The sequence below is a fragment of the Pongo pygmaeus genome, chromosome 15 (assembly GCF_028885625.2).
Source record: "Pongo pygmaeus isolate AG05252 chromosome 15, NHGRI_mPonPyg2-v2.0_pri, whole genome shotgun sequence".
Classification (NCBI taxonomy): Eukaryota; Metazoa; Chordata; class Mammalia; order Primates; family Hominidae; genus Pongo; species Pongo pygmaeus.
The window spans coordinates 20715180-20740905 of record NC_072388.2 but is presented as its reverse complement, the minus strand read 5'-3'; the positions used below and the strand labels follow the sequence as shown (position 1 = coordinate 20740905).

At 42.0% G+C, this 25726-nt stretch overlaps 1 protein-coding gene across 1 annotated transcript; it reads left to right on the top strand.

Moving 5' to 3' along the window:
• Positions 1-154: 154 nt before the first annotated feature.
• DAD1 (defender against cell death 1) lies at positions 155-23747 on the top strand. Its single transcript, XM_054448809.2, has 3 exons — positions 155-604; positions 13494-13668; positions 23517-23747. The coding sequence occupies exons 1-2, from the start codon at positions 394-396 to the stop codon at positions 13622-13624; spliced, it is 342 nt and encodes a 113-aa protein (XP_054304784.1). The 5' UTR covers positions 155-393; the 3' UTR covers positions 13625-13668; positions 23517-23747.
• The last annotated feature ends 1979 nt before the right edge of the window (positions 23748-25726 follow it).

Here is a 25726-nt window from a genome sequence, read left to right as displayed (position 1 = left end):
GAGAGAGCCGGATCCCTCTGGTTAGCTAGGCGGTCCCCAGTAAAGCTTATTCCCCTCTTCCTCCCAGTGTGTCTTGTTGCCAGAGCAACTGTGGGCGTCACCGAGCTGACGGGCGGAAACAGAACAAAAAGAGTACACGTCCCCAGCTCATTGATAGGGCCATTGCGCAGACGCATTAACTTTAGTGAGTTGTAGTTGGGTCTGTTGTTGCAGTCCGCGTCTGCGCATTAGTTGTTACGCGCCCTGGCCGGCCTCAGCGCCTGCGCAAATTGGTACACCGGGGAGGGCGGAGTTAGGTCACGAGGGTGCGCATGCGCAAACAGCACATCCGGTGTGGTCGACGGGTCCTCTAAGAGTTTGGGGCGCGCGGACCGGAGTACCTTGCGTGCAGTTATGTCGGCGTCGGTAGTGTCTGTCATTTCGCGGTTCTTAGAAGAGTACTTGAGCTCCACTCCGCAGCGTCTGAAGTTGCTGGACGCGTACCTGCTGTATATACTGCTGACCGGGGCGCTGCAGTTCGGTTACTGTCTCCTCGTGGGGACCTTCCCCTTCAACTCTTTTCTCTCGGGCTTCATCTCTTGTGTGGGGAGTTTCATCCTAGCGGGTAATGGTTCTATAAGTGATCATAATAGTAATGTGTTACTTTGGTGTGCTGCTTTTGTTTTCATAGTACTCTATATCAGACCACCGCCCCTTGAAGTTATGAGAAGAGCCTGCATTGCCCTTTTTTTTGTGAATGGGGAAATTGAGGCTCAGAAAGCTTAGATTATATGCCTGATACCGAACGGCTGCGTAGGAGTTGGACTTAAATGTCTAAAGAAACCACCTTCGTGCTGCTACTCCACCTGGTGATCCACTTCACTTAATATTGGTCCGGGGAAAACCCTATTCCAACTTTAACTTAGGTTTAACACAACTCTAAAATTAGTAGACTTTTCAAATGAAAAACCCAACCTTGAATCATCTCTGTCATCTTGGCCTAATCACTACCAATCTCCGGTGAAACGTTTCAATGAAAGTGCAAAGAATATAAATACTGGTGCTTTTCTTGTTGAATCATCCTTTACTTGATTTTGCCTTTTAGCTGCTACTACTTTTTTTCTTGTTGAGGAAGCTGTTAGTTCACTGTCCTGAACCCAATTTTTGTTCACATAATTCTATTTTAGCTTTATTTTTCCTTTTGATTCCAGGATTTGGTAACCTTGTAGACGCTATATTTAGCGAGAAGTGTCTCCATCAATTTTTGTTAAAATCTGACTTTTCTTGCCCAACGGGGATTCAGTGAATACTGAAAACAGGCGTGGTATCACTGGTATCACTGGTATCACCTGCTACTTTGACTTTGAAAACATGCCAGCATTCATGGTTTCTTTTCAGTGTGATCATCAGTCAGGTCATCAGTTGTATTCTCAGTCCAATATGAGGCATTATGGTAAAAGCTTTGGGGATACATCAGGCACATGTTCTTTATCCTTAAAGAGTTTATGGTCTAGTTGGGGTACAAACAAAATACAGCATTGGAATTGTCTGGAGGCCTGGCACAGTGGCTCATGCCTGTAATCCCAGTACTTTGGGAGGCCGAGGTAGGCAGATCACTTGAGGTCAGGAGTTCAAGACCAGCCTGGCCAACATGGTGAAACCCCATCTCTACTGGAAGTACATAAATTAGCCAGGCATGGTGGCACACGCCTGTAATCCCAGCTACTCGGGAGGCTGAGGCAGAACCGCTTGAACCCGGGAGGTGGAGGTTGTAGTGAGCCGAGATCGTGCCATTGCACTTCAGCTTGGGTGAGAGTGAGACTCAGCCTCAAAAAAAAACAAAAACAAAGTCTGGAGACAGTGGTGCTGTGCTTAAAGTTACAGACCTATAGAATGCTTTTTGTACATTTACACTGTTAGTTCTGACACACCAGAGATACTTCTTAGAATTTAAAACAGGCCTGAGGATCTAATGACTTGTGTACTGAAGTTGCAGATTAGCCTTTTGATTGGATATTTAGTTACCATCTTTGACTTTTGTCCTAGATGACCAAGACCTGGTTGTCTGTGGTGGCATCCTTGCCTTCAGGATGTGTTAACCATGATCCGACCAGATGCACTACCTTCTTTGCTCTTAAGTATTCACCACCACCCACCCAACACCCTTTGCCACAGTACTAAATGTTTTTATTAGCCAGCCCGGAGAAGGAACCTTGATGAGAACTTCTGATTAATTTTGTTTGATGTTTTTGTTTCCAGGTCTGGAAGAGTAGGAGCAAGGCAGGGTCTGAAAGCTGATTTTAAAAAAGATGCCTTCTCCATGTGGAAGTCACCCTGCCTTTATAAGCCTCTAGGGTTTAGAATGATTTTTCATGGATGCGTTGAAGAATGTGGTTTGCTGAAGAGTGGGCATGGACTAGAGTTACAGATTATCAGTGTAATAAAGCCAGAAGGTTTTTTGAGCAAATGACTTTCACTTATGCCAAGACCTGTTTTTGAGCCCGTTGTGGCTGAAATTGAATTGGCAGACTGGACTGCCTTTCTCCTCTCCAATGGGAACTAGGTGGCTTGTGATGGAAGAAAAACCTAGTAAAAGGGCATATTAATAATGGGGCTAATAAGGGGGATTAGGATTTCCAGATCTATTAGATAACAGGTAATAGAGCTAGAGAAATGAAAGCAACTTCAGGAAAAGAAGGGATTCATGATAATTCTTAATTGCCACAGAAGGGTATGATTTACCCTTCTTTTGACAGCATTGACTTTCCTAAATCCTGCCTCTTCTGCCATTTGTTAGCCTAGATCGTCAACTGGAGGCTGGTTTTAATGGGAAATTTGGATGCTTATCCTTTGTTTTGATTGTTGGCAAAGGTAGCCTTGTTCCTTTTTATGGTGCTGGGGTTTCTAACTTTCCTGTGGAGTTTCCTGTTGCAAGAGAATGGAGGAGTCCAGTGAGCTGGGAGAGAGGGAAATGTAGGATATACTGTTGAAGGATTAGGTAGTGCTGGGTGCTAGATGTTTGAATGCCAGGCCAAGGAATTTGGACTTTTTTTTTTTTTTTTTTTTTTGAGATGGAGTTTTGCTCTTTTTTCCCAGGCTGGAGTGCAATGGCGTGATCTCGATTCACTGCAACCTCTGTCTCCCAGGTTTAAGCAATTCTCTTGCCTCAGCCTCCCAAGTAGCTGGGATTACAGGCATGCGCCACCATGCCTGGCTAATTTTGTATTTTTAGTAGAGACGGAGTTTCTCCATGTTGGTCAGGCTGGTCTCAAACTCCTGACCTCAGGTGATCCACCTGCCTCTGCCTCCCAAAGTGCTGGGATTACAGGCGTGAGCCACTGCGCCCGGCCAGGAATTTGGACTTTATCCTGTAGGTAATAGTAAAGCTTCTGAGGATGCTTTTTTTTTTTTTTTTTATGAGATGGAGTCTCGCTCTGTCCCCCAGGCTAGAGTGCGGTGGCGCCATCTCGGCTCACTGCAAGCTCCGCCTCCTGGGTTCACGCCATTCTCCTGCCTCAGCCTCCTGAGTAGCTGGGACTACAGGCGCCCGCCACCACACCCAGCTAAGTTTTTGTATTTTTAGTAGAGACAGGGTTTCATCGTGTTAGCCAGGGTGGTCTTGATCTCCAGACCTCGTGATTTGCCCGCCTCGGCCTCCCAAAGTGCGGGGATTACAGGCATGAGCCACTGCGGGCGGCTCTGAGGATGCTTTTTTAAAGAAAGGAAAAGATTTAAAATTGGTGTTAGCATGTAGGATGAATTGGAGGGAAATGTTCTTTAATCTTCCCTATTTTTTTTTTTTTTGGGCAGTCTATTCTCTTCTATTCCCTCTGCATGTGTTAGTTTAGCATATGCTCTTTGGAAATTGACCAGTACATTTTAAACCAATTCAGAACGCTACCAAACCTTTAAAAAACCTGTTGTTATTGGGCCTAATGGTATGAAAATGGTCTGTTTTATTCTATTCCCTCCTAGCTGAGAGACTTACCCATGGTTTCAAGAAGGAACCAGAGGTAGAAAGTAGCCATTGAGAGATCTTTTTTTTGTTTTGTTTTTTGGATTATCAGAGTATAATATGTTGGCTTTAAAAGGACCTCAGAGGTAGAATATTTTTCCTATTTCAGAGAGATTTCAAACATCCTCAGTAGCTGTTTATCTTGTAGTTAGATATCTCTAGAAGAGGACATCTGTCCCTTTTTTAGAGTTATATTCCAGTGTTGGCAACCCTTTAGTTTCCTTTTTTGCCCAACTGAAAGCTGTGCTCATTTAAAGTGCTATTTAGGAGGGATAAGTAGAAAACATTAAGACAGTCCTCAAAATAAGTCTTTGGTCTTGAAACAAGTTTTAAGTCATTTCCCAACTTTCATCTGTTCTGTTCTCTAATCTATATGAGGTAATTTTGTCTTAAAAAATAGTTTTGTTTTTCCTAGTTTACAAATTCAAAACCAGTTTGAATCTGTAAGGCAAGGAGGCCTAGTCCAGAGTTTTCTGTCTCATGGGAGCTATTGGACTGTTGTGGACTAGGGTCCAGCATTTCTTTTGGAATTATCCATCAGATCTGTGGATCCTAATATTATCTCCCATAACTGTTATCCAAGAGATTAGAAGTTTGTCACCCATGTGCCTGATAGTCTTGTTTCTAAATATCTTTCATATCATTGCTACTTTTTCATCCTCTGTTTTAGCCTCTCAATATCTCTTATGAAGACTACTGTAATCCTCCTTACTGGCCTTCCGGCCTCTGGTTTCCAGTCCATCTTCTACTGTGTTTGCAGGCTTGATTTGACTTGCAAATCTGATTGTGTCACTCCCATGTACAATTTGTGTTTCCCAAAGTAAAATTAAGAATGTTTTTTTTGACATACAGGCTCTTTCATGATCTGGCTTCCTCGCTGTTTGCAGCTTCATCTCTTGCCTCTGCCTCCTCTATACTCTGCTCCAACAGTATTGAGCTACTTGTCATTCTCTGAATACTCTCATGTGTCAAAGTATTTGCCTTTGCTTGACTGCCTTCAAAATTCCTTCACTTTTTAGACTTCTCAGCTCAAGTGCAATTTCTTTTTTTTTGTTACTGTTTTTAAAGAGAACAAGGTCTTGCTATGTTGCCCAGGCTGGCCTCAAACTCCTTGGCTCAAGCAGTCCTGCCTCAGCCTCCTGAGTAGCTAGGACTATAAGCACACACCACTATGCCTGGCTTATTGCCCTTTGGAACCCTTCCCTGACTCTCCTGCAGATTGAGGTCTTTCCTCTGTATTCCTTTTTCACCTTGTATGTGTGTGTGAGAGAGATATGGCAGTGTGCTGTATCTGGGTGCCTGCCTTCTCTCTGGAAGGTGAGCCCTCGAGGGCAGGGGCTGTCTTCTCATCTCTCCATCCTCAGTGCTGAACACTGTATATATTAAATGGTGAGCAGGCCTATAGTCATGTCAGGAATACTGAGCAATGATATGCTAGGTTCTCTGCCAAGGTGCTGGGAATTCAACTGTGAAGCACAGAGACGTGGCTTCTACTCTCACAGAGTTTGTAATTAGTGGGAAATACACACAAGTAAATATGGATATGGTACTGATGGAGAATTATTGGTGAGAATGGGAACACGATGTGCACCCAACCCTGCCTAGTGGTCCTGCAATAATATTTCTCTTATGTATTCGCCTTCCTAAAGTAGGCTTCATAAATCACTCTATTTTTCCTCTTTTCCTTCATTCTTAGTAGGTGATCTTGCTTTTATTTTTTCACTAAAAAAATAGAAGTAGATAAGAATTTCTTCTCTTTTCACCACTGAATCATAACAGATCACCTACTTTTATACCCATACTCTCTGACTTCCCATGATGGATGATGTGTCTCTTTCCTGTGAAAGCTCCGCTTGTGCAGAGGATCCAGTCTTCCCTTGCTCACTCAGGGACTCCGCTTCTGCAATTATTCCTCCGTTCTGTGTCATTAATTTCTGTTTCTGTCCTGGATCATTCCCATCATACAAACATGTTCTAATATTGTCTATTTTAAAAAAATCCATTTGACCACAGATAATCTTCTAGCTACCATCCCATTTCCTTTCCATCATTACAGAATTTCTTGAAAGAATAATTAATGTTCCTACTTCCTCCCTTAACTATTCATTCCTTAACCCACGCTTGGTATTGGGCCGTCCTCACTACTTCACTGAAACTACTCTTGCCATGTTGCAACGTTAGCATTTAATGTAGGTATCGGCTTCTGTGTAAAAGGAAAGTTTCTTGAATACAACACTCTCCTGCTCGTTCTGTCTCACCTCGCTGCTTTTTCCTTTCTGCTGTTTTGTGCTGGGCGCTTCTCTGACTGAGAGCATGGTTGTAGATACCTTCACTTTGTATTTTTTTTTAAATAGATAAATAACACCTGTATACCTACAACTACTCCTTTATATTTTTAGTTTTGAACTGTCCCCTGAATTCCAAATTAGTAAATGCAGTTGCCAACTTGATGTCTTCACTTGATGTCTGATATGTACCTTGAACTTAACATGTCCAAGATCAAACCTGCTCATCCAGCCATCTGCCTCTTCACCAGTTAGTATGTGGTGTCAATGTTGGTTGTGGGTTTTTTTTTTTTTTTGAGACATAGTCTCACTCTGTCACCCAGGCTGGAGTGCCGTGGCACAATCTCGGCTCACTGCAACCTCCATCTCCCGGGTTTAAGCGATTCTCCTGCCTCAGCCTCCTAAGTAGCTGGGATTACAGGCACGCTCCACCATGCCCAGCTAATTTTTGTATTTTTAGTAGAGATGAGGTTTTGTCATGTTGGCCAGGCTGGTCATGAACTCCTGACCTCAGGTGATTCACCTGCCTCGGCCTCCCAAAGTGCTGGGATTACAGGCATGAGCCACCATGCCTGGCCGGTTGTGTTTTTAAATGAAGAAATTTAAGTTTCCCGCATCCCTTGATTTCTCTTATCTCCTGCATCTGTTTCATCCGCAAGCTCTCTGTCTTCTCCAAAATATAGCCTGTATGTCTTTATTTCTGTCCATTTTTACTACCATTCCCCTGAGCTCTTTGGGTCCTAAGTAATTCTTCTGCTTCTTTTTATTTTTATTTTTATTTTTTATTTTTTTGAGATGGAATCTCGCTGTGTCGCCCTGGCTGGAGTGCAGTGGCGCGATTTCGGCTCACTGCAAGCTCCGCCTCCCAGGTTCACGCCATTTTCCTGCCTCAGCCTCCCAAGTAGCTGGGACTACAGGCGCCCGCCACAACGACCGGCTAATTTTTTTTTTGTGTTTTTTAGTGGAGACGGGTTTCACCATGTTAGCCAGGATGGTCTCAATCTCCTGACCTCGTGATCCCCGCCCGCCTCGGCTTCCCAAAGTGCTGGGATTACAGGTGTGAGCCACCGCGCCCGGCCTATTTTTATTTTTATTTTTTTGAGACGGAGTCTCACTCTGTCGCCAGGCTGCAGTGCAGTGGCGTGATCTCAGCTCACTGCAACCTCCGCCCTCGGAGTTCAAGCGATTCTCCTGCCTCAGCCTCCTGAGTAGCTGGGATTCCAGGGGGCTGCCACTGCACCCGGCTAATTTTTTGTATTTTTTTTTTTTTTAGTAGAGACGGGGTTTCACCTTCCTGACCAGGCTGGTGTTGAATTCCTGACCTCGTGATCCACCCATCTCGGCCTCCCAAAGTGCTGGGATTACAGGCGTGAGCCGCCACCCCAGGCCTTCTGCTTCTTTTTAACCTTGCAAACCATTATACTCTTATAACTGAATCCATACTCTTTTCTGAGACTTACTATTCCTCTCAGGATTTGGCTCTTGTCCCCTTCCCCTTGATCACTATAGTCTTGTTGGTCTGTCCTTGATTTTTTTTTTTTTTTTTTTTGAGATGGAGTTTCGCTCTTGTTGCCCAGGCTGGAGTGCAATGGCACGATCTCGGCTCACTGCAACTTCCGCCTCCTGGGTTCAAGCGATTCTTCTCTCAGCCTCCCGAGTAGCGGGGATTACAGGCATGCACCACCAAGCCCGGCTAATTTTTTGTATTTTTAGTAGAGACAGGGTTTCTCCATGTTGGTCAGGCTGGTCTCGAACTCCCGACCTCAGGTGATCCACCCTCCTCGACCTCCCAAAGTGCTGAGATTACAGGTGTGAGCCACCATGCCTGGCATCTGTCCTTGTGTTTATAACATGTCATGATTGTTCTTACTGTCTAGAATGCTCTGCCCCCAAATTTTTACATGGTTGGTTCCTTATCTTTCAAATATTGGTTTTAAATAGCAAGCTCTTAAAGAGACCTTCTGTTATGATTGAATTTAAGAAAAGCTTCCCAGTCACTCTTTATTACCCTGTTTTATTTTCTTCATAGTACATATCTCTCTCCAGTAGTTCCTGGTTTATTTGTTAACTTATTGATTATATGTTTTTCTCCATAGGAGTATAAGTTCCTTGAGAGCCAGACTGTTTTGTTCTGTGCCATATTCCTAGCACCTGAAATGATGCTTGTCATGTAGTAGGTGTTTAGTAAATATTTTATGGAATAAATGGACATTTAAGGGGATAGAGTAAATCAGAATTGCTAAAATGGAACAGACTGCTTGAAGAAGTAGTAAATTTCCATCTTTGGAAGTGCCCAGGGAGAGACTGAAGGATCATTTGTAGTGGAGCATTTTGAACAGGCTTTTTTTTTTTTTTTTTTTGCCTTTTTTGTTTCCAATACATCTGAGAGATGTGATATCCTTATCAGTAACACAGGCTCTGGAAAGTTGATAATTCTCCATCTGGAGGTGGCTTACCAGATTCTGTAAGTGGTGAGTATACTTTGGAAAGCTTCCCACGTGATTAGTACAGCCTCCCCAAGCATGGCCACTCCCTACCACCTCTTGGGCATTGTATGCATCAAATGGGGTGTTGGTGTTTATGACCTCTGAGGTCCTTTCCAACTTTGTGGGACTCTGATTCATATATTTTCATTGAAATAATCTGGTTGCCGTGATCACGATAATGATAACATCAATTTAAAACCTTATCCACCTTCATGGATAATTTTTCTTTTTTTCTCTCATATTTCCTCAAAACTCAACACCATGTTCTCTACCCCAATGACCACTATTAATAGTTTTCTATTTCTTCAGTTTTTTTCTAGATTCTAACTGAAATGAGAAGATAATTATGCATATCATTATATGTAAATAAAATATTTTACTTTTTTTTTTTAGATGGTCTTGCTTTGTCTCCCAGGCTAGAGTGCAGTGGTATGACTGGCTCACTGCAGCCTGCAACCTCTACTTCCTGGGCTCAAGCAATCTTCCCATCTCAGCCTCCCAAGTAGCTGGGGCCATAGGTGTGTGCTATCACATATGGCTAATTAAAACATTTTTTTTTGTAGAGATGGGGGTCTCCCTCCCTATCTTTCCCAGGCTGGTCTCAAGCTCTTGGGCTCAAGCGATCCTCCCACCTTGGTTTCACAACATGTTGGGGTTACAGTTGTGAGCCACCATGACCTGGCCAAATGAAATTAGGAATGGGCTGGGTGTGGGGGCTCATGTCTGTAATCCCTACCCTTAGGCAAACAGAGGCGGGAAGATTGCTGGGCAACATAGGGAGACCTTGTCTTTACCAAAAACAAACAAACAAAAAAATTAGCTAGGCATGGTGGTACATGACTGTCGTCTCAGCTACTCAGGGCTGAGGTGGGAGGATTGTTTGAGCCCAGGAGGTCGAAGCTGCAGAGAGCCATGATTGCACCACTGCGCTCCAGCCTGGGCGATGGAGTGAGACCCTGTCTCAAAAAAAAAAAAGAATTGGCTTTTTTTCACTTAGTAACTCTTAGATACGTTTGCTGTCAATGTACAGAGAATTTACCTTATTCTTTTGAATAATTGCATGGGGTTTCATTGCATGTCAGTTGTATAGTTTAATTCCCTTGATGTTTAGACTTTTAATTTTTTTTTCAACTTTACAAACATAGCTTTCAGAATGTCTTTGTTCTGTAAGATAAATTCCTTCGTCAAAAGGTAAAATCATTTTAAATATTAATGGATATTGCTAGTTGCTCTCTCAAATGGACGAATGAATCTGTACTTTCTACAGCAGGGGTTTACTTGGTTACCCTTGCTTCAGTCATTGTCTTTAATATTTTTAAGGGTCTGGATACCTGAAAGGATCAATGGTGCTTCCATGGTGTTTACATGTTTAAGCATAATGAAAACTGTTGTCATGGTGACAGGCTCTGGAGAACTAGTCTGATAGTTTTCTGGCCTTTGGATTAGATTTGTTTGTTGCTTTTTCTTAGTTAATGATGGGATGATGCTAGCCTGAAGCAAGTTTAGGTTTTCTTAAGCAGTGTAATAATTTATCACAGGCATAAAGATACTTTGGAAGAGTGTATTCCTTGAACTACCTGGTTTTTTTTTTGTCATTGGTGACTGTAAGAATCTTCAAGGGCATAGAGTATGGCAGTGGAGAGTTCTCATGAATTATATCTCTTAGGTCTTCTGCCTTTTTTGAGACAAATAAGCAGCTGCTAGAACTTCGAGATCAAAGATAGTTTATCGACAACTGTGAGGTTCTCAAGAATGAGCGTACTATCTTTATAAACTCTGCTACTCATTAAATGAATATTCTATTAGAAAATAATTCACATTTTTATAACTTTTTATCATTCAGCCCGGACCCTTTGTGGTTGCCTCAAGTGCATCCCCATCTAGGTATAATTAGAAACCTTTAAATCAGCAGATAAGAGAGCTTTGTGGGTTTTTTGGTTATATTTTTTTTCTCTGAGAAAGCCTCTAGGTTTCAATGTAACTCTGAGACGTCATATTTTTTTTTCCTTTAACAGAGTGCAAAATTTAATTGTAAAACAATTGTAAATTTTTAAATTTACCTGTCTAACCACTATTCAGATCAAGATGCAGGACATTATCAGCACCATAGAAGCCTCCTTGCATCTTCCCAGTTATCCTCTCCCTGTGAAAGATAAAAACCACTATCTTACCATAGATTGGTTTTACCAAGTTTTAAGCTTTTTGTACATGGAATCATATAGCATAAACTTTTTTGTTTTGTTTTGTTTTGAGACGGAGTCTCTCTTGCCCAGGCTGGAGTGCAGTGGCACAATCTCGGCTCACTGCAACCTCCACCTCCTGAGTTTAAGCAAATTCTCCTGCCTCAGCCTCCTGAATAGCTGGGATTACAGGTGTGTGCCACCACATCCAGCTAATTTCTGTAGTTTTTATTAGAGATGGGGTTTCACCATGTTGGCCAGGCTGGTCTTGAATTCCTGACCTTAGGTGATCCACCCACCTTGGCCTCCCAAAGCGCGGGGATTACAGGAGTGAGCCACCGTGCCTGGCCCTTGTTTAATTTAAAAAAATTTTTTTTTTTTAGATGGAGTTTCGCTCTTGTTGCCCAGGCTGGAGTGCAATGGCACGATCTTGGCTCACTGAAACCTCCACCTCCCGAGTTCAAGCGATTCTCCTGCCTCATTGCCTCAGCCTCCCAAGCAGCTGGGATCACAGGCATGCGCCACCATGCCCGGCTAATTTTGTATTTTTATTAGAGAAGGGGTTTCTCCATGTTGGCCAGGCTAGTCTCGAACTCCTGACCTCAGGTGATCTGCCTGGTTCAGCCTCCCAAAGTGCTGGGATTGCAGGTGTGAACCCCTGTGCCTGGCCGAGATCCTGCTTTCACTTCTTTTGGATATGTACCCAGAAGTGGAATTGCTGGATTATATGATATGGCAATTCTGTTTTTAATTTTTTTGAGGAAACGCCATACTGTTTTTCACAGTGGCTACCCCATTTAATTTTCCCACTCATTAGTGCACAAGGGTTTCAGTTTCTCTCCACTCTTGCCAACTCTTGTTTTTTTGATACTAGACATCCTAATAGATGTGAGGTGATATCTCACTGTAATTTTGATTTGTATTGCCCTAGTGATTAGTGATGTTGAGCATCTTTTCATATGCTTGTTGGCCATTCCTATATCTTCTTTGGGGAAATGTCTATTCAAGTCCTTTGCCCATTTTAAAATCTGGTTATTATTTTGTTGTTAATTGCATTGTAGGGGTACTTTAATATATTCCGATATTAACCCTTTATCAGATATGTGATTTGCAAATATTTTTCCCCATTCCGTAGGTTGCCTTTTCACTATTGTGCCCTTTATTGTACCTTTATCTTGCACAGAAGTTTTAAACTTTGATATAGTCCAATTTATCTATTTTTACTTTTGTTGACTGTCCAATATCCACATCATTGCTAAATCCAATGCCATAAAACTTTTGCTCTGTTTTATTCTAAGAGATTTTTAGTTTTTGGTCTTTATCTGTTTCACATTTAGGTCTTTGATCCATTTCGAGTTAATTTTTGTAGTATATGGTATAAGGTAAGGGTCCAACTTGTTTTCCCAGCATCATTGGTTGAGAAGACTATTTCCCCATTGAGTGGTTTTGTCACTTTGGTTGAAAATCATTTGATTTTGTATACAAGGGTTTTTGTGCATTTCTTAAAAAACAAAGTAATTAAATTGATTCATTTTTAACTGTAGTAAATGTATTTTTAAAATAAACTTATAATGGAAAACCTGAATCATTATCCATAAATAGAAGGTCACACTAAAAATACCATGGAGCTGGGCAGACGTGTTCAGCCGTGCCTGTGGTCCCAGCTGCTCAGGAGGCTGAGGTGGGAGGATCGCTTGGGTTCCAGTCCAGCCTGGGCAGCATAACCAGACCCTGTCTCCTGCCGAGTTCTCAGTGGCTCTGTGTGGCTGCATCCCAGAATATTCCTCATCTAATTGAGGGGGTGCATTTGTTCCCCCAACATATACACTTAAGCTCTGCCCTGTGGTCTGTGTGTGGGAGCTGGGCTTTTCTGTCTTTGGCTTCCTCTGGGTACCTGCTGGGTTCCAGCTGGTTTGGCCAGCCAGTGTGTATTTTTAAAGTTTTGTCCGGGCATGGTGGCTCACGCCTGTAATCCCAGCACTTTGGGAAGCCGAGGCGGGTGGATCACAAGGTCAGTAGTTCGAGACCAGCCTGGTCAGCATGGTGAAACCCCGTCTCTACTAAAAATACAAAAAATTAGCTGGGCATGGTGGCGCACGCCTGTAGTCCCAGCTACTTGGGAGACTGAGGCAGGAGAATTGCTTGAACCCGGCAGGTGGAGATTGCAGTGAGCCGAGATCATGCCACTGCATTCCAGCCTGGGTGACAGAACAAGACTCTGTCCCCGACTCCCCGGAAAATAAAGTTTTGATTGTGTTGCCCAACTTGTGCAATTCATCTGTTTTTGTGTATAGCAGTTCTTTTTCATTGCAGTATAATATTCTATTGTTTGCATATGCCATAATTTATCCATTTTACTGTTGATAGACATTAGATTGTTTCCAGTTTGGGGCTACCTGGGTATCATTTCTGTGTATGCCCTTTGATGTATGTATACATTTATTTCTGTTAGAATTGTTGGGTCCTCAGGTATGTCTGTGTTCATTAGCAGTCATATTTATTTTATACTTCTATATAATCATTTTTTTGTGTTTTGCTTCTTGTGCAGTTTGCCTGAGAATACAGATCAACCCACAGAACAAAGCGGACTTCCAAGGCATCTCCCCAGAGCGAGCCTTTGCTGATTTTCTCTTTGCCAGCACCATCCTGCACCTTGTTGTCATGAACTTTGTTGGCTGAATCATTCCCATTTACTTAATTGAGGAGTAGGAGACTAAAAGAATGTAAGTGATGATCATAGTCCTTGTCCTATAATGTTGATTTTAGGAAGAGAAATTGGATGGGACTGGTTTTGATCATGGTTGGCCAGGCTCCCATACTGCTATTGACATTTGCAGAATTTTCCATTGGTCTGCAAAGTATGCATTAATATCATCATAATTCATCAGTGCTACCACTCTTGGTCATTGCCTTGTCTTACAGTTCTTCAAATCATTAAGATAACAGAAAATTAATGTTTGTAGCTAGTACAATAATTTCTATACCAATAACTCCATGAAAATAACTCGGAGATTTTGGAAGAGACATAAATGGTAGGTTTTGCCTTTAGATTTGTTAGTTAATTTTTTTCTGATTTTGATCTCAGATGACTTTAAATGCTGGACCATTGTTTTCATAGCACTTAAATTTGGTAGCATCCAGTGTATGTTGAATGAGTGACTGGGCATTTGCTAATATGTGCCTTAAAGTAGAAATAAATGGGGAAATTGGGTTAACTTGGGAGAAGACTTTAAAATATAAGATGGGATGCTGCTTGGTTCATTTGCCATTTTCCCTTTTTTAGCAGTAGAGTTCTTTCTCCCTTCTCTCAAACAAACTCTTAAAAAAGAATCTTGGTATATAAAGCAGAAGTAGAATTGGAGTTTTTTTTGATGGACAGAAATTGAAAAGCCTTCTCTGCTTGGCCTTCATCACGTATGGTATGCCTTCCCCCGCATCGCTCCCTCCCAAGCACAGTTCTAAAGCTTTAATAAATACATGTTTGTTTTCCATACCGTATGTCAACACTGTTACTTTATATATGAGACAACAGAGGCCTAGAACAATCCATTGGCCTTCCCTAGCCACATAGTTAAGTGTTTGCAGTGAAGTGCCCTAGTCTAGCGGTGTTCTTGGCCCCATACTCCTTCCGGTATCCCATGTAGCTTACTGATGAATGCATGCAATCTTTGCCTTTGCATTGCAAAATGTAATGTTCTGGGTAGTAGAGAAAAGAGAACCTTAGGAGATCTCATCCTATTTGGGGGAAGGATATCCTAGGACCAACCTCTTCCTGTCACCACTTGGAAAGCTGTCATTTTTATAGTGATCAGCAGAAATCTGGTACAAGAGTTAGAGCATCTATGTGCAAAGTGGATGCAATAATGTGACAGTGACTATACTTCGTTTTCTGACATGAATTAGTCATTTACTTACAATATGTTACATAAATCCTTTCCTTTGATACTGCCTCAAAAACAGTTCTGTTAGTTCAGGTAAGGTATCATTTTGGTAGTGGTAAGTTGACAGAGGTTTATTTCAGTGAAAAAGTTTTTTTTTGTTTTTTGAGACGGAGTCTAGCTCTGTTGCCCAGGCTGGGGTGCAGTGGCGCGATCTCGGCTCACTGCAGACTCTGCCTCCTGAATTCACGCCATTCTCCTGCCTCAGCCTCCCCAGTAGCTGGGACTACAGGCGCCCGCCACCACGCCCGGCTAATGTTTTGTATTTTTAGTAGAGACGGAGTTTCACTGTGTTAGGATGATCTCGATCTCCTGACCTCGTGATCTGCCCGCCTTGGCCTCCTGACAGTGAAAAACTTTTAAGAACCACTTTGTTCTGTTATTTTAATACAATTTAACTCCTTAGAGACCTGATTAAGACTTGAGTTGTCCTCTTCCTCCCTTCCTCCCTCCCCTTCTATGTGCCAGCCAATGTCTTCTTGTTGGGAATATAAACAATATTGTTGGCTGGGCATGGTGGTTCATGCCTATAATCCCAGCACGTTGGGAAGGCGAGGTGGGCGGATTGCTTGAGCTCAAGAATTTGAGACCAGCATGGGCAACATAGCAAGACCTTATCTCAATTAAAAAAAAAAACCCAAAAGTGTGGCTTCTGCCTTCAAGAGATGTACAGTCTAGTAGGGGAGAATACGTAAACATAACAGTTAAAATACAGCCCAGTTAGGGCCTCGCTATAGGTTTGAACAAAGTGCTGCGAAAATCCAGAGAAGAGAGCAGCTGTACCATCTGGGAGCAGGGACAGCAGATGAGTTATCTGACCAATGGATAACAGCTATTGCCAGTTACAATGAACTGTTACCAGTGGATAACCTTGAATGCAGGTAGACAACTGACCCACCAGCATTGACCTTCTCACGCTTGCAAATATGAGTAACCCTTGGGCTTCCTGATAGAGCCTTCTGGAAAGGTCACGTCTTCTGATTGCTTACTCTAGATTTCTGAAATTCTTTTTTTCTAGTTGAGTCATGGTGTGTACTTAGGAAGGGGACACAGCAAACATTTCAAGGATGTTTTCTAGGCTCAGGGAGATACCAAATCATGGAAAATTATTTCTGAAGGCTGTCATGATTGGAGGAGTACTCTACTGCAGAGAGCTTAGTATTTCAAAATTATGACAAAAGCAGAGACAAAAAAGCAGTCTCAGCAGAAACTGTATACTGCAGACCATATTAACAACCTAGGACCACCTGCTCAGCTGGGAATTATGGGCCCAAAGCATAGCAAAATCCTCAATCCCAGATTGCAGTGTTAAATCTTTCTGTGGAGAATATGTTCATAGAAAAATCCTTCTCTCTGGGGAATTGCCCAGATTGTTTTTCATAGAGATCCTTCATTTGACATATACTATACTGTCCTGCTCTCAGTTTTTAAAAATATACATTTATTTGTTCCTTTTATGTGCTTCTAACTCAGCTATATGTGCAGTGTGCCACAGCACTTCAAAAATAGTTCCAAGCAAATTCTCAATATTTATACCAGCTCAGAAGGTAGAACAAAACAGATTGAATGTCTTTATATTTTCCAACTAAGTTGAGAGTTTGATATTAAAAAAAAATCTGTAATATAGCTGATCTTACATGAATTTGGGGGTGACAAACTCTAAACTACTCTGAAAGGGGCAGACCAAAAGAAAATGGCATTGGGTTGAAAAAATAAGTAATTCAAGGGGAAGTAAGGAAGTTAACAGATAATGAGTGCTCAGTGTGTGCTATGCTTTAAGTACTTCTTGTTCTATATCATTTTATTTTCAGAATAATTTCACGAGGATAGGCTTGCTGTTTTCATTTACAGATGAGGAACTGAAGTTGAGAGAGCCTGGCTAGGATGGCTGAGCGCGGTGGCTTACGCCTGTAATCCCAGCACTTTGGGAGGCCGAGGCGGGTGGATCACCTGAGGTCAGGAGTTCGAGACTAGCCTGGCCAACATGGTGAAACCTCGTCTCTACTAAAAAGACAAAAATTAGCTGGGCATGGTGGCCGGTGCCTGTAATCCCAGCTACTCGGGAGGCTGAGGTGGGAGAATCGCTCGAACCCATGAGGCGGAGGTTGCAGTGAGCCCAAATTGCGCCATTGCACTCCAGCCTGGCAAGAATAAGACTCTGTTTTCTAAAGAAAAAAAAAAAGAGTCCCTTGCTAGAAATCTTATAACTAATGTATCTATCCAGGTGATCAAGAAAGACTCAATATTTTTTATTTTTTAGACTGTACAAATGAAAATACAAAAGCAAAAATGCTCCCAGTGAGCTTCTGACCCCCAGAAATCCATGCACACCTGAAATGATGATCAGTTTTTGGTGTGTAGCTGGTGGCATATTTTTGAATGAATGCATGACAGAAGCTCAGTGGATTTCAGTATTTAAAAATGTGTATCCTTTAGTTTGTTTTTCTGTGTTTCTTTGTGAAATTTTTTTTTTTTTTTTTTTTTTTTTTTGAGACAGAATCTTACTCTCTTGCCCAGGCTAGAGTGCAGTGGTGCAGTCTTGGCTCACTGCAACCCTGCCTCCCGGGTTCAAGCAATTCTCCTGCCTCAGCCTCCCCGAGTAGCTGGGACTACAGGCACTTGCCCAGCTAGTTTTTGTATTTTTAGTAGAGATGGGGTTTCATTCACTCTGTTGGCCTGGCTGGTCTAAACTCCTGACCTCGTGATCCACTCGCCTTGGCCTCCCAAAGTGCTGGGATTACAGGCGTGAGCCACTGCACCTGTCCTGTGAAACTCTTTTTTAAAAAAAAATCTCAGTCCATCTCAAGTGTTCTGAAGGGTAATGTGGAAAAGAAGGACAGAACTGTATTGGATCACAGTTTGAGAATTAAAGTTCCTGATGAATTGGGCCCTGGATCAGAAGGAAGGGTGAACTGGGCCCAAAGGGACAAAACCTTGCTTGAAAATGTGCTAAACTCCCAGGGAGATAGTTGCCAAATGCCTTTGCTTTGTTAGCATTGTTTTGTTTTTATAATGGAGACCATTCTCCCACAAGTCTTAAAAAATTCAGTGTTTGATCCTAGCTGGAACAAGGGGGCTACAGGGTTGGGCAGAACATTTTAAACTCTGACTGGCAGCACTGTTTACAAACATGCAATTGTGTTGGCTTTTCGAATTCAGTTAAAGTATAGTAATCTAGAAAATTACCTCTGGAAGGGGATCTTGATGTTATTCTGTGGGCTTTGCTGCCACCTAGTGGATTGTGTGTTTCATGTGTTGAGAGACTACTACAAAACATAAGGAGTTGAGTTTGGGGGAAGAAGCTACTGATACCTGTGTTATAACACCTAATTTCTTTCCAGTCATTGGGGGGCAGCAGAGGTCCAGGTGGGTTTAGATGCTGGGTTGGGGGTTGCTTTACATTCTGGCCAGAAGTGGGCAATGTCGAGTTAGGAACAAAAGGGCATAGAACCCTAAAGTGGCCCTAGATTTTGTTGTGTGGGGGAAGGCCAAGGCTGTGCACATAGACCCTCAGGTTTCCCGTTTGTTTTCTTTTTTTCACCTCCTCAGTTTGAGAGCTTCCTTTTTTGGTTTGTTCTACGTCTTTTATTCTCAATGGTGACCTCCCACTGGCAATAATCTTTAATTTTTTGTTGGCAGAGGGGCCCATTTAGTTTTTATTTCATTTTCTCGTTGATATTTCCACCTTATATTGAATTAGGTCCTGCCACCAAGATAAGCTCTCTCAAAGGGAATTGTCCTAAATTTGTAGGAAATCTTCTGAGGTAGTCACATCATAACTTTTTTCAACTCATTTTTCTCTGTTTAGAAGGTGAGATTAATTATATATTTTTTTATGTGCTGGGGTCTTGCTACGTTGCCCAAGCTGGGAACTCCCTGGGGTCAAGTGATCCTCCTGCCTGAGGCTCCTGTGTAGCTGGACCTACAGGTGTGTCACAGTGCCTGGCTCTGAGATTAGTTCTTTACCTTTCATTCTTAAAACTTTGAATCTACTTATTTTATTTGCTAAAAAGTGCTAATTGATGACTCTACTTTTTTATTGAACTCTATTTTATATTTGGTCTATTTAAGGCTACCAAAGAAAAAAAGAATATAGAAATAGATTTATATTTATGAATTTCATTGCTGCCCTAACTCACTGCCTTATTTTCTCCATCCTCCCAGCTTGGATGGACTCCTATTCCAAGACATTCCCACCCCTCAGGTTGCATAGGAGCCTCTTCTCCGGGCCCTTAGTCTACTGCATTCCTCCAATGCTGCACTTATCACATTGTTATGAAACCATTCACTTTCTTCTCTCTCCCACTGGACTCCATTGTGAACAGTAACAGTGTGTGTTTGTTGAATGAGTGTATGAATGAATAAACCTTTTTTTTTTTGAGATGGAGTCTCGCTTTGTTGCCCAGGCTGTAGTGCAGTGGCGTGATCTCGGCTCACTGCGACCTTTGCCTCCCGGGTTCAAGCAATTCTCCTGCCTCAGCCTCCCGAGTAGCTGGGACTACAAGTGTGTGCTCCTGTACACCTGGCTAATTTTTGTATTTTTAGGAGAGATGTGGTTTCACCATGTTAGCCAGTATGGTCTCGATCTTTTGACTTTGTGATCTGCCTGCCTTAGCCTCCCAAAGTGCTGGAATTACAGGCATGAGCCACTGTGCCCGGCCAAATAAACAATTTTTAACTGCAAGAAAAAGTTATGTTATTAAGTTACTTGGATGCTAAAACATGGAAAGTGCTACAAAAGAAAAAAAGCCAAGGCAAAGATTCATAGGAGAGGCTGTGGGGTGGGGAAGAGCATGAGACAAGAAGTCAGAGGAGGGGCTGGTGCGGTGGCTGAGGTCTGTAATCCCAGCACTTGGGGAGGCCAAGGTGGGAGGATCGCTTGAGCCCAGGAGTTTGAGACCAGCACGGGTGATATAGCAAGACCTTGTCTCTACCAAAAATCAAAAGAATTAGAGGGGCGTGGTGGCGTGTGCCTGTGGTCCCAGCTACTCAGAAGGCTGAGGTGGAAGGATTGCTTGAGCGTGGGAGGTCAAGGCTGCAGTGAACTGTGATCATGCCACTTGCACTCCAGCCTGAGTGGCGGAGTGAGACCCTGTCTCAAACAAACAAACAAAAAATCAGAAGAGTTCTATTGTAGGCTTTGCTCTGTTAACTAGTTGAATGGCCTGGATGTTCATCACAGTCTCTTGCCACTGTTAATGCCTCTCGGCATAATTCTTGCTGGTTCTTTTGTGTTTGAGGAGGATTGTACTGTTTTTGCGGATCCTCAATTGGGCTCTGCTTTCTGTTTTCTCCTTAATTGTTGCTTTTTATTCATATTTTCAGATTCCCGTTATCCATTTATAGGAGGTAGAAAGTTAAATGTGATTATGACAAGAGGCACATATTTGTATGAAGCCTTTTACAAAAATAAACATTCGTAAAATGTCTTATAGTTCCCACGTTAACAGGCTTGTAGGATTCACATACATTCCACATACACTTTTACATACATCAGCTCATGTGATCCTTCCTTCCTACCCAGTGATGTGGAGATAGACAAATAGTAGTATTCCTGTTTTACACTTGAGGTAATTACACCTTGGTGAAACTTCAGTTGATGTATTCAGGCCCTGGAACTAATAAGTGACTGAGGGGGAACTGGGTAACAGACATTTGGACTCTAAACCTTTATATTCCTTCCTGTTATGTTTAGGACTTTCAGATGATGGCTTTATATATATGTCATGTTAGAGGGTTTTCATTAAAAATATTAAACTTGCTTTTCTTTTTAAGAAATTTTTGTTTATTTTAAATTTTCATCAGTGCCATCATCAGACTGGATGCTTTTTGTTTTTAAATGGGAAAAATTTGGCAGAGATTGATAGGAAAGGATGAAGGCTGGCTATCTCAAATGTTTCTGCATAGTTGGCCATACTTAATATGGTTCAGGAGAAATGGAGGAGAATGCAGGTCAGGAGACCTGACTTTGGCTAGGGATGGTGATCCTGGACCAGCATTGTCCAATAGAGCTTTCTGCAGTGGGGAAACATTCAGGGTCTGCACCACCCATTATGGTAACCACTAGCCACATGTGGTTATTGAACATTTGAAATGTGGCTAACAGACTGAAGAATTGAATTTTTAATTTAACTTTGACTAAGTTTAGTCACCTGTGTCTACTGGCTGTGGTGTTGGGCAGCACAGCTCTGGACAGATTTGTCAACACTATCAGGTTACAGTTTTCTCATCTCTGTAATGAAAGGATTAAAGAAGCTGATCTCTAAAGCTCCTTTCGTTTTTTAGAAATATACAGTCTGCGCCTTCTAAAACTGGTGATTCAAATTGAGCTGTAAACCTAGAATTTCTGCAGAATGGTCTTTGATTCACATTATTTCTAATTTCAGTTTTAATTGGGTGACTAGAATCCAGGAGAGATGAATTTGAAGGAAAATCAGTATTTGAACATATCTGGCCAGTGCTAGTGTCTGAATAGAGATATTGCTGGAGAAGAATACAGATTCCAAATAGAAATGACCCTGGCTGGCATTATCTTTTCTATCTCTACAGAGTCATTTTTAACAGTTCTTTGTGTTATGCCTTGCTTTCTTTTAAGATGATTAGAACAAACTGATTAAATGGCACTGTCTTTTCTGCCCAGGTGAAATAGACCGAAGTCATGCTAACTTTTCTCAGTAGGTGTCTTCCATTTTGCATGTCTTGATATCAGGGGAGGAGATTTTATTAGTCAGTTTCCTGAAGCCTTTATGCCCTGGTTAACAGTTGAAACCATTCTTCTTAGCTGTTGAATAGTCAATTGTGTGAGCTAACATTTCAAAGAATCCTAGAACCTCTGCTTTTAGAATAGTGTCTGGTAAATAGATCTGCTTTAAAAGAGGGGAGGCAGATCTTTGTAAATAGGATTTTCTGAAAACCACTATAAAAGAGACTTACTCTCATGAGTCAATTTTTGCCTTTCACGTGGACTGGCCTCAGCATCTTAGATCTAAATGTTTTAATATAATAAAATCTTGAAACTTTGATTTTGTACTAAACTAGGATTTCTTTTATATTTCTAAAAGTGTCAAGGCTTTGTTCACTGAAAATGGCATTATGCTGTAGTCCTCTCTCACCTTGGCCATTAGAACTGCAATGTAGCCAGGCATGGTGGCCTGTGATCCCAGCACTTTGGGAGGCTACGGGGAGTGGATCACCTGAGGTCAGGAGTTCGAGACCAGCCTGACCAACATGGTGAAATCCCATCTGTACTAAAAATGCAAAAATTAGCTGGGTGTGGTGGCGCACGCCTGTAATCCCACCTACTCAGCAGGCTGAAGCAGGAGAATTGCCTGAACCCGGGAGGCGGAGGTTGCGGTGAGCCGAGATCATGCCATTGCACACCAGCCTGGACAACAAGCACAAAACTCTGTCTTGAAAAAAAAAAAAAAAGCTGTGATGTTATATTGGTTTATAGTCTATTGCCAGAGAATTTGTTTTAAGCAATTTGATGGAATGAATAGGTGAGTTTGAATAGGTCTGTTTGGTTTTGTTTGGCACTATGAACACCTTTTGCTTCCTGTTACTGCCCTTTCTTTTATACATTTCTTATAATACCACTGATTCAGGAATGTTCTGCAATTATGTAGCATTTCTCTAAATACCATTGTTAGTGAAATAAAAGCATTCTGGCTGAAAGTCCAAAATCTCTCCTTTAAGCTCTGATGCCAGAATCTCCAGGTTACTTACTTGACCCAATATACCAAATAAGGTAGTGCCCTTTTTTCCTCCTGGGGCAGCCCGGTTCTTCTGAAAGGTAGTATTTCCCAGCCTCTTTTGAGTCATGGTACACATAGGAGATTGCAGTATTTTTATGGCACACTGGGAAAATCAGTTGCTTATAGCTGGAGACATTGGAGCCCCTAGGGCCAGAGGTCACTTTCCAACCAGACCCGTGCTGGAGTCCAGTAGCTGGGAGGCTGTGCTTTGAGGGACTAAAGGAAGCCTGTGTCTTGTGGTGAGGGTTCCACTTCACAAGTTACAGATCTCAGTTCCATTTGGCTCTAGCAGCAATGTAGCCACTTCTGTTGGGGTTACTCTTTCTTCACCTTTTTCTTGCCAAAAATAAACTTATCTTTAAATGAAAACTAAATTATTTCTTATATTTTGGTCCTTTGTTATAGCTGAGATTGGGAATTTTTCTTTCTTTCTTGAATCCTTACTTCCCTACCTTGCCTCCCCGCCAATGGAAATCTGTGCTTTATAAGCATTTTAGATTCCGGAAAGCTCTTTAGGTTAAACTACAACCCTCTCACCTCAAAGAATTTGTGGGCCAGGGAAGTCAGAGTGACTTATGTGAAGTCACGCGGCTAATTAATGGTAGAGCTGGAGTTAGAACACATGTCTCCCAGTTCCTAGTTGGTTTTGCCTTGGTGTGCTTGAAATTCAGTTTTGAACATTAATTTTTCTGGATACTACTGCCATAAAATGTTCTGTGAAAAATACTTGCTTCTTTCTAGTTTTTCTCGCCTGGTTTAAATATTGTCCTGAGTGTGGGAACCCCATAACTGTCTTGTGGGTTAGAATTTAGATGGAAGGATTTGGGGCCCTGTCTCTAGTATCATAAGACATTTAACCTTGCTGCTTTTTTCTTCTAGGTTCACTCTTTGAATTTCCTGGATAAGAGTTCTGGAGATGGCAGCTTGTTGGACACATGGATTTTCTTCAGATTTGCCCTTACTGCTAGCTCTGCTTTTTATGCAGGAGAAAAGCCCAGAGTTCACTCTGTGTCAGAACAACTTTCTAACAAACATTTATTAATCCAACCTCTGCCTTTCATTAAATGTAACCTTTTGCCTTCCAAATTAAAGAACTCCATGCCACTCCTCCATATGCCTCTGGCTCTGTTTTTATTCTTTACTGGTATCAGAATCCTTTTTTTCTCTTCAGTCCTCTGTGCTGAACTCTTTATGAGTTGGTAACTTACAGCTGTGAACCTGCCTCCTTGTTTTCATTAAGTGTATTTGAAGTTAATGGCAAAAGGCAGTGCTGACAACCCTGGGAAATGGCAGTCCTTTGTCTTCTTCCTGGAGCAGGTAATCCTTTACTAATCCTTCGATTGTTACAGGTGCTTCCACTCTTATGACAGTGCATTCCTGGAACTGCATCATTAAGCACTTTGCTAGAAATTGAACTAAGTATGTGCTTCCACATTTACATCTGTTTCAACATGTTTTAGTGGTAAAAGTGAAATATGTTTCTCTTAGGCAATGTAGACAGAGTGAAAAATGGGGGTTATGTATGTGTTGACTTATAAGATACAATATTCTCCAAAGCACCTTCACAAATATTCTCTCATTTTATTCTTGCAATTATCTTAGGGGTTCCTGTCCTCATTAGTTAGGTGAGGAAATTGAAACTCAGATTTGTGACTTGCTTAAAATCAGAGTTCATGACAAAGCTTGGGTGGAACGTAGGTCTGCTGGCTGAAGTCTGGGCATATCGATGTGTGTCATGCTCGCAGCCCTGTTTTCATCTTGGGTGCTGTTGGGTTGCTATATATGGGGCGGAAGCTATGTTGAGAATGCCACTACTTAAATCTAGCCAGCTACCGAGAATGATGAGTTTCGAGCTTCTCCACCTTGGCTGCACATTAGCATGACTTGGGTAATGCAAAAAGAAAACCCCAACGTCCAGGCCACACCCCACACCAATTAAGTAAAAATCTCTTGGTGTGGCTTCTGTAGTTTGTAAAGCTACCCAGGTGATTCCAGGGCACAGCAAATTGGAGAAACACTGCTCTGGATTCTTGCTACTCAAAATGTAGTCATTGACTACCAGTATTGGCATCGCCTGGGAGCACAGGCCTCACCCCAAACCTACAGAAGCAAAATCTTCATTTTAACAAGGTCCTCAGGTGATTTATGTGCACAATAAGATTTGAGAAGCCCTCATCTAGAGCAGTGGTTCTCAAATTTTGGCGTGTCTCAAGGTTACCTAGGAACTTGGTGAAAAGCTTGGGCCTGTATGTTCCTTATTAGCTCTCTGCCTAACTGATAACACACTGAGTCAGGAGTCTGCAAGCTTTTCCTTAAACAAATGGGCATGGCTATATTCCACTATCACTTTATTTATGAAAATTGGCTGTGGCTATGTGGGTCATGGTTTGCCATTCTTAAGTGATACTAGTTCACCGAGATTATGATTGAGCAGTTTAATCTGCACTTTTCTTTTTTTTTTTTTTTTGTGAGAGGGAGTTTTGCTCTTGTTACCCAGGCTGGAGTGCAATGGTGCGATCTTGGCTCACTGCAACCTCCGCCTCCTGGGTTCAAGCGATTCTCCCACCCCAGCCTCCCAAGTAGCTGGGATTATAGGCGCACACCAACATGCCCAGCTAATTTTTGTATTTTTAGTAGAGACAGGGTTTCTCCATGTTGGTCAGGCTGGTCTCAAACTCCTGACCTCAGGTGATCTGCCCGCCTCAGCCTCCCAAAGTGCTGGGATTATAGGCGTGAGCCACCGTGCCTGGCCTAATCTGTTTTAAAACTTACATACAGATGTCACAGACCTTATCAGGAGGCTTCTGGATAATTTTTAGTCTAGAGAAATTGGAATTTTGAATAAGAAAAGCATCTGGACTTTGAGACACAGGTTGAAAACTGGGAATAATAGTAATTTTGTGAAGGAAGACATTGTAATTGCAGAGTCTTTAATACATAGGTTTTGTTTAATTTTTCATAATGATCTTGAGATACATGGGACAGGTATTAAATTCCCATTTACCAGGTCAGCTATTGTCTCAGAGGTTGTGATTTACCCAAGCCAGTTACCATCAACAGGAAACATTGTTCTTTGGTGTGTCCTTTCA

Coding starts and splice junctions, on each gene's coding strand:
- DAD1 (XM_054448809.2), top strand. CDS start 394: ATGTCGGCGTCGGTAGTGTCTGTCATTTCGCGGTTCTTAGAAGAGTAC. Junction 605..13,493: donor GGGGAGTTTCATCCTAGCGG/GTAATGGTTCTA, acceptor CTTCTTGTGCAG/TTTGCCTGAGAATACAGATC.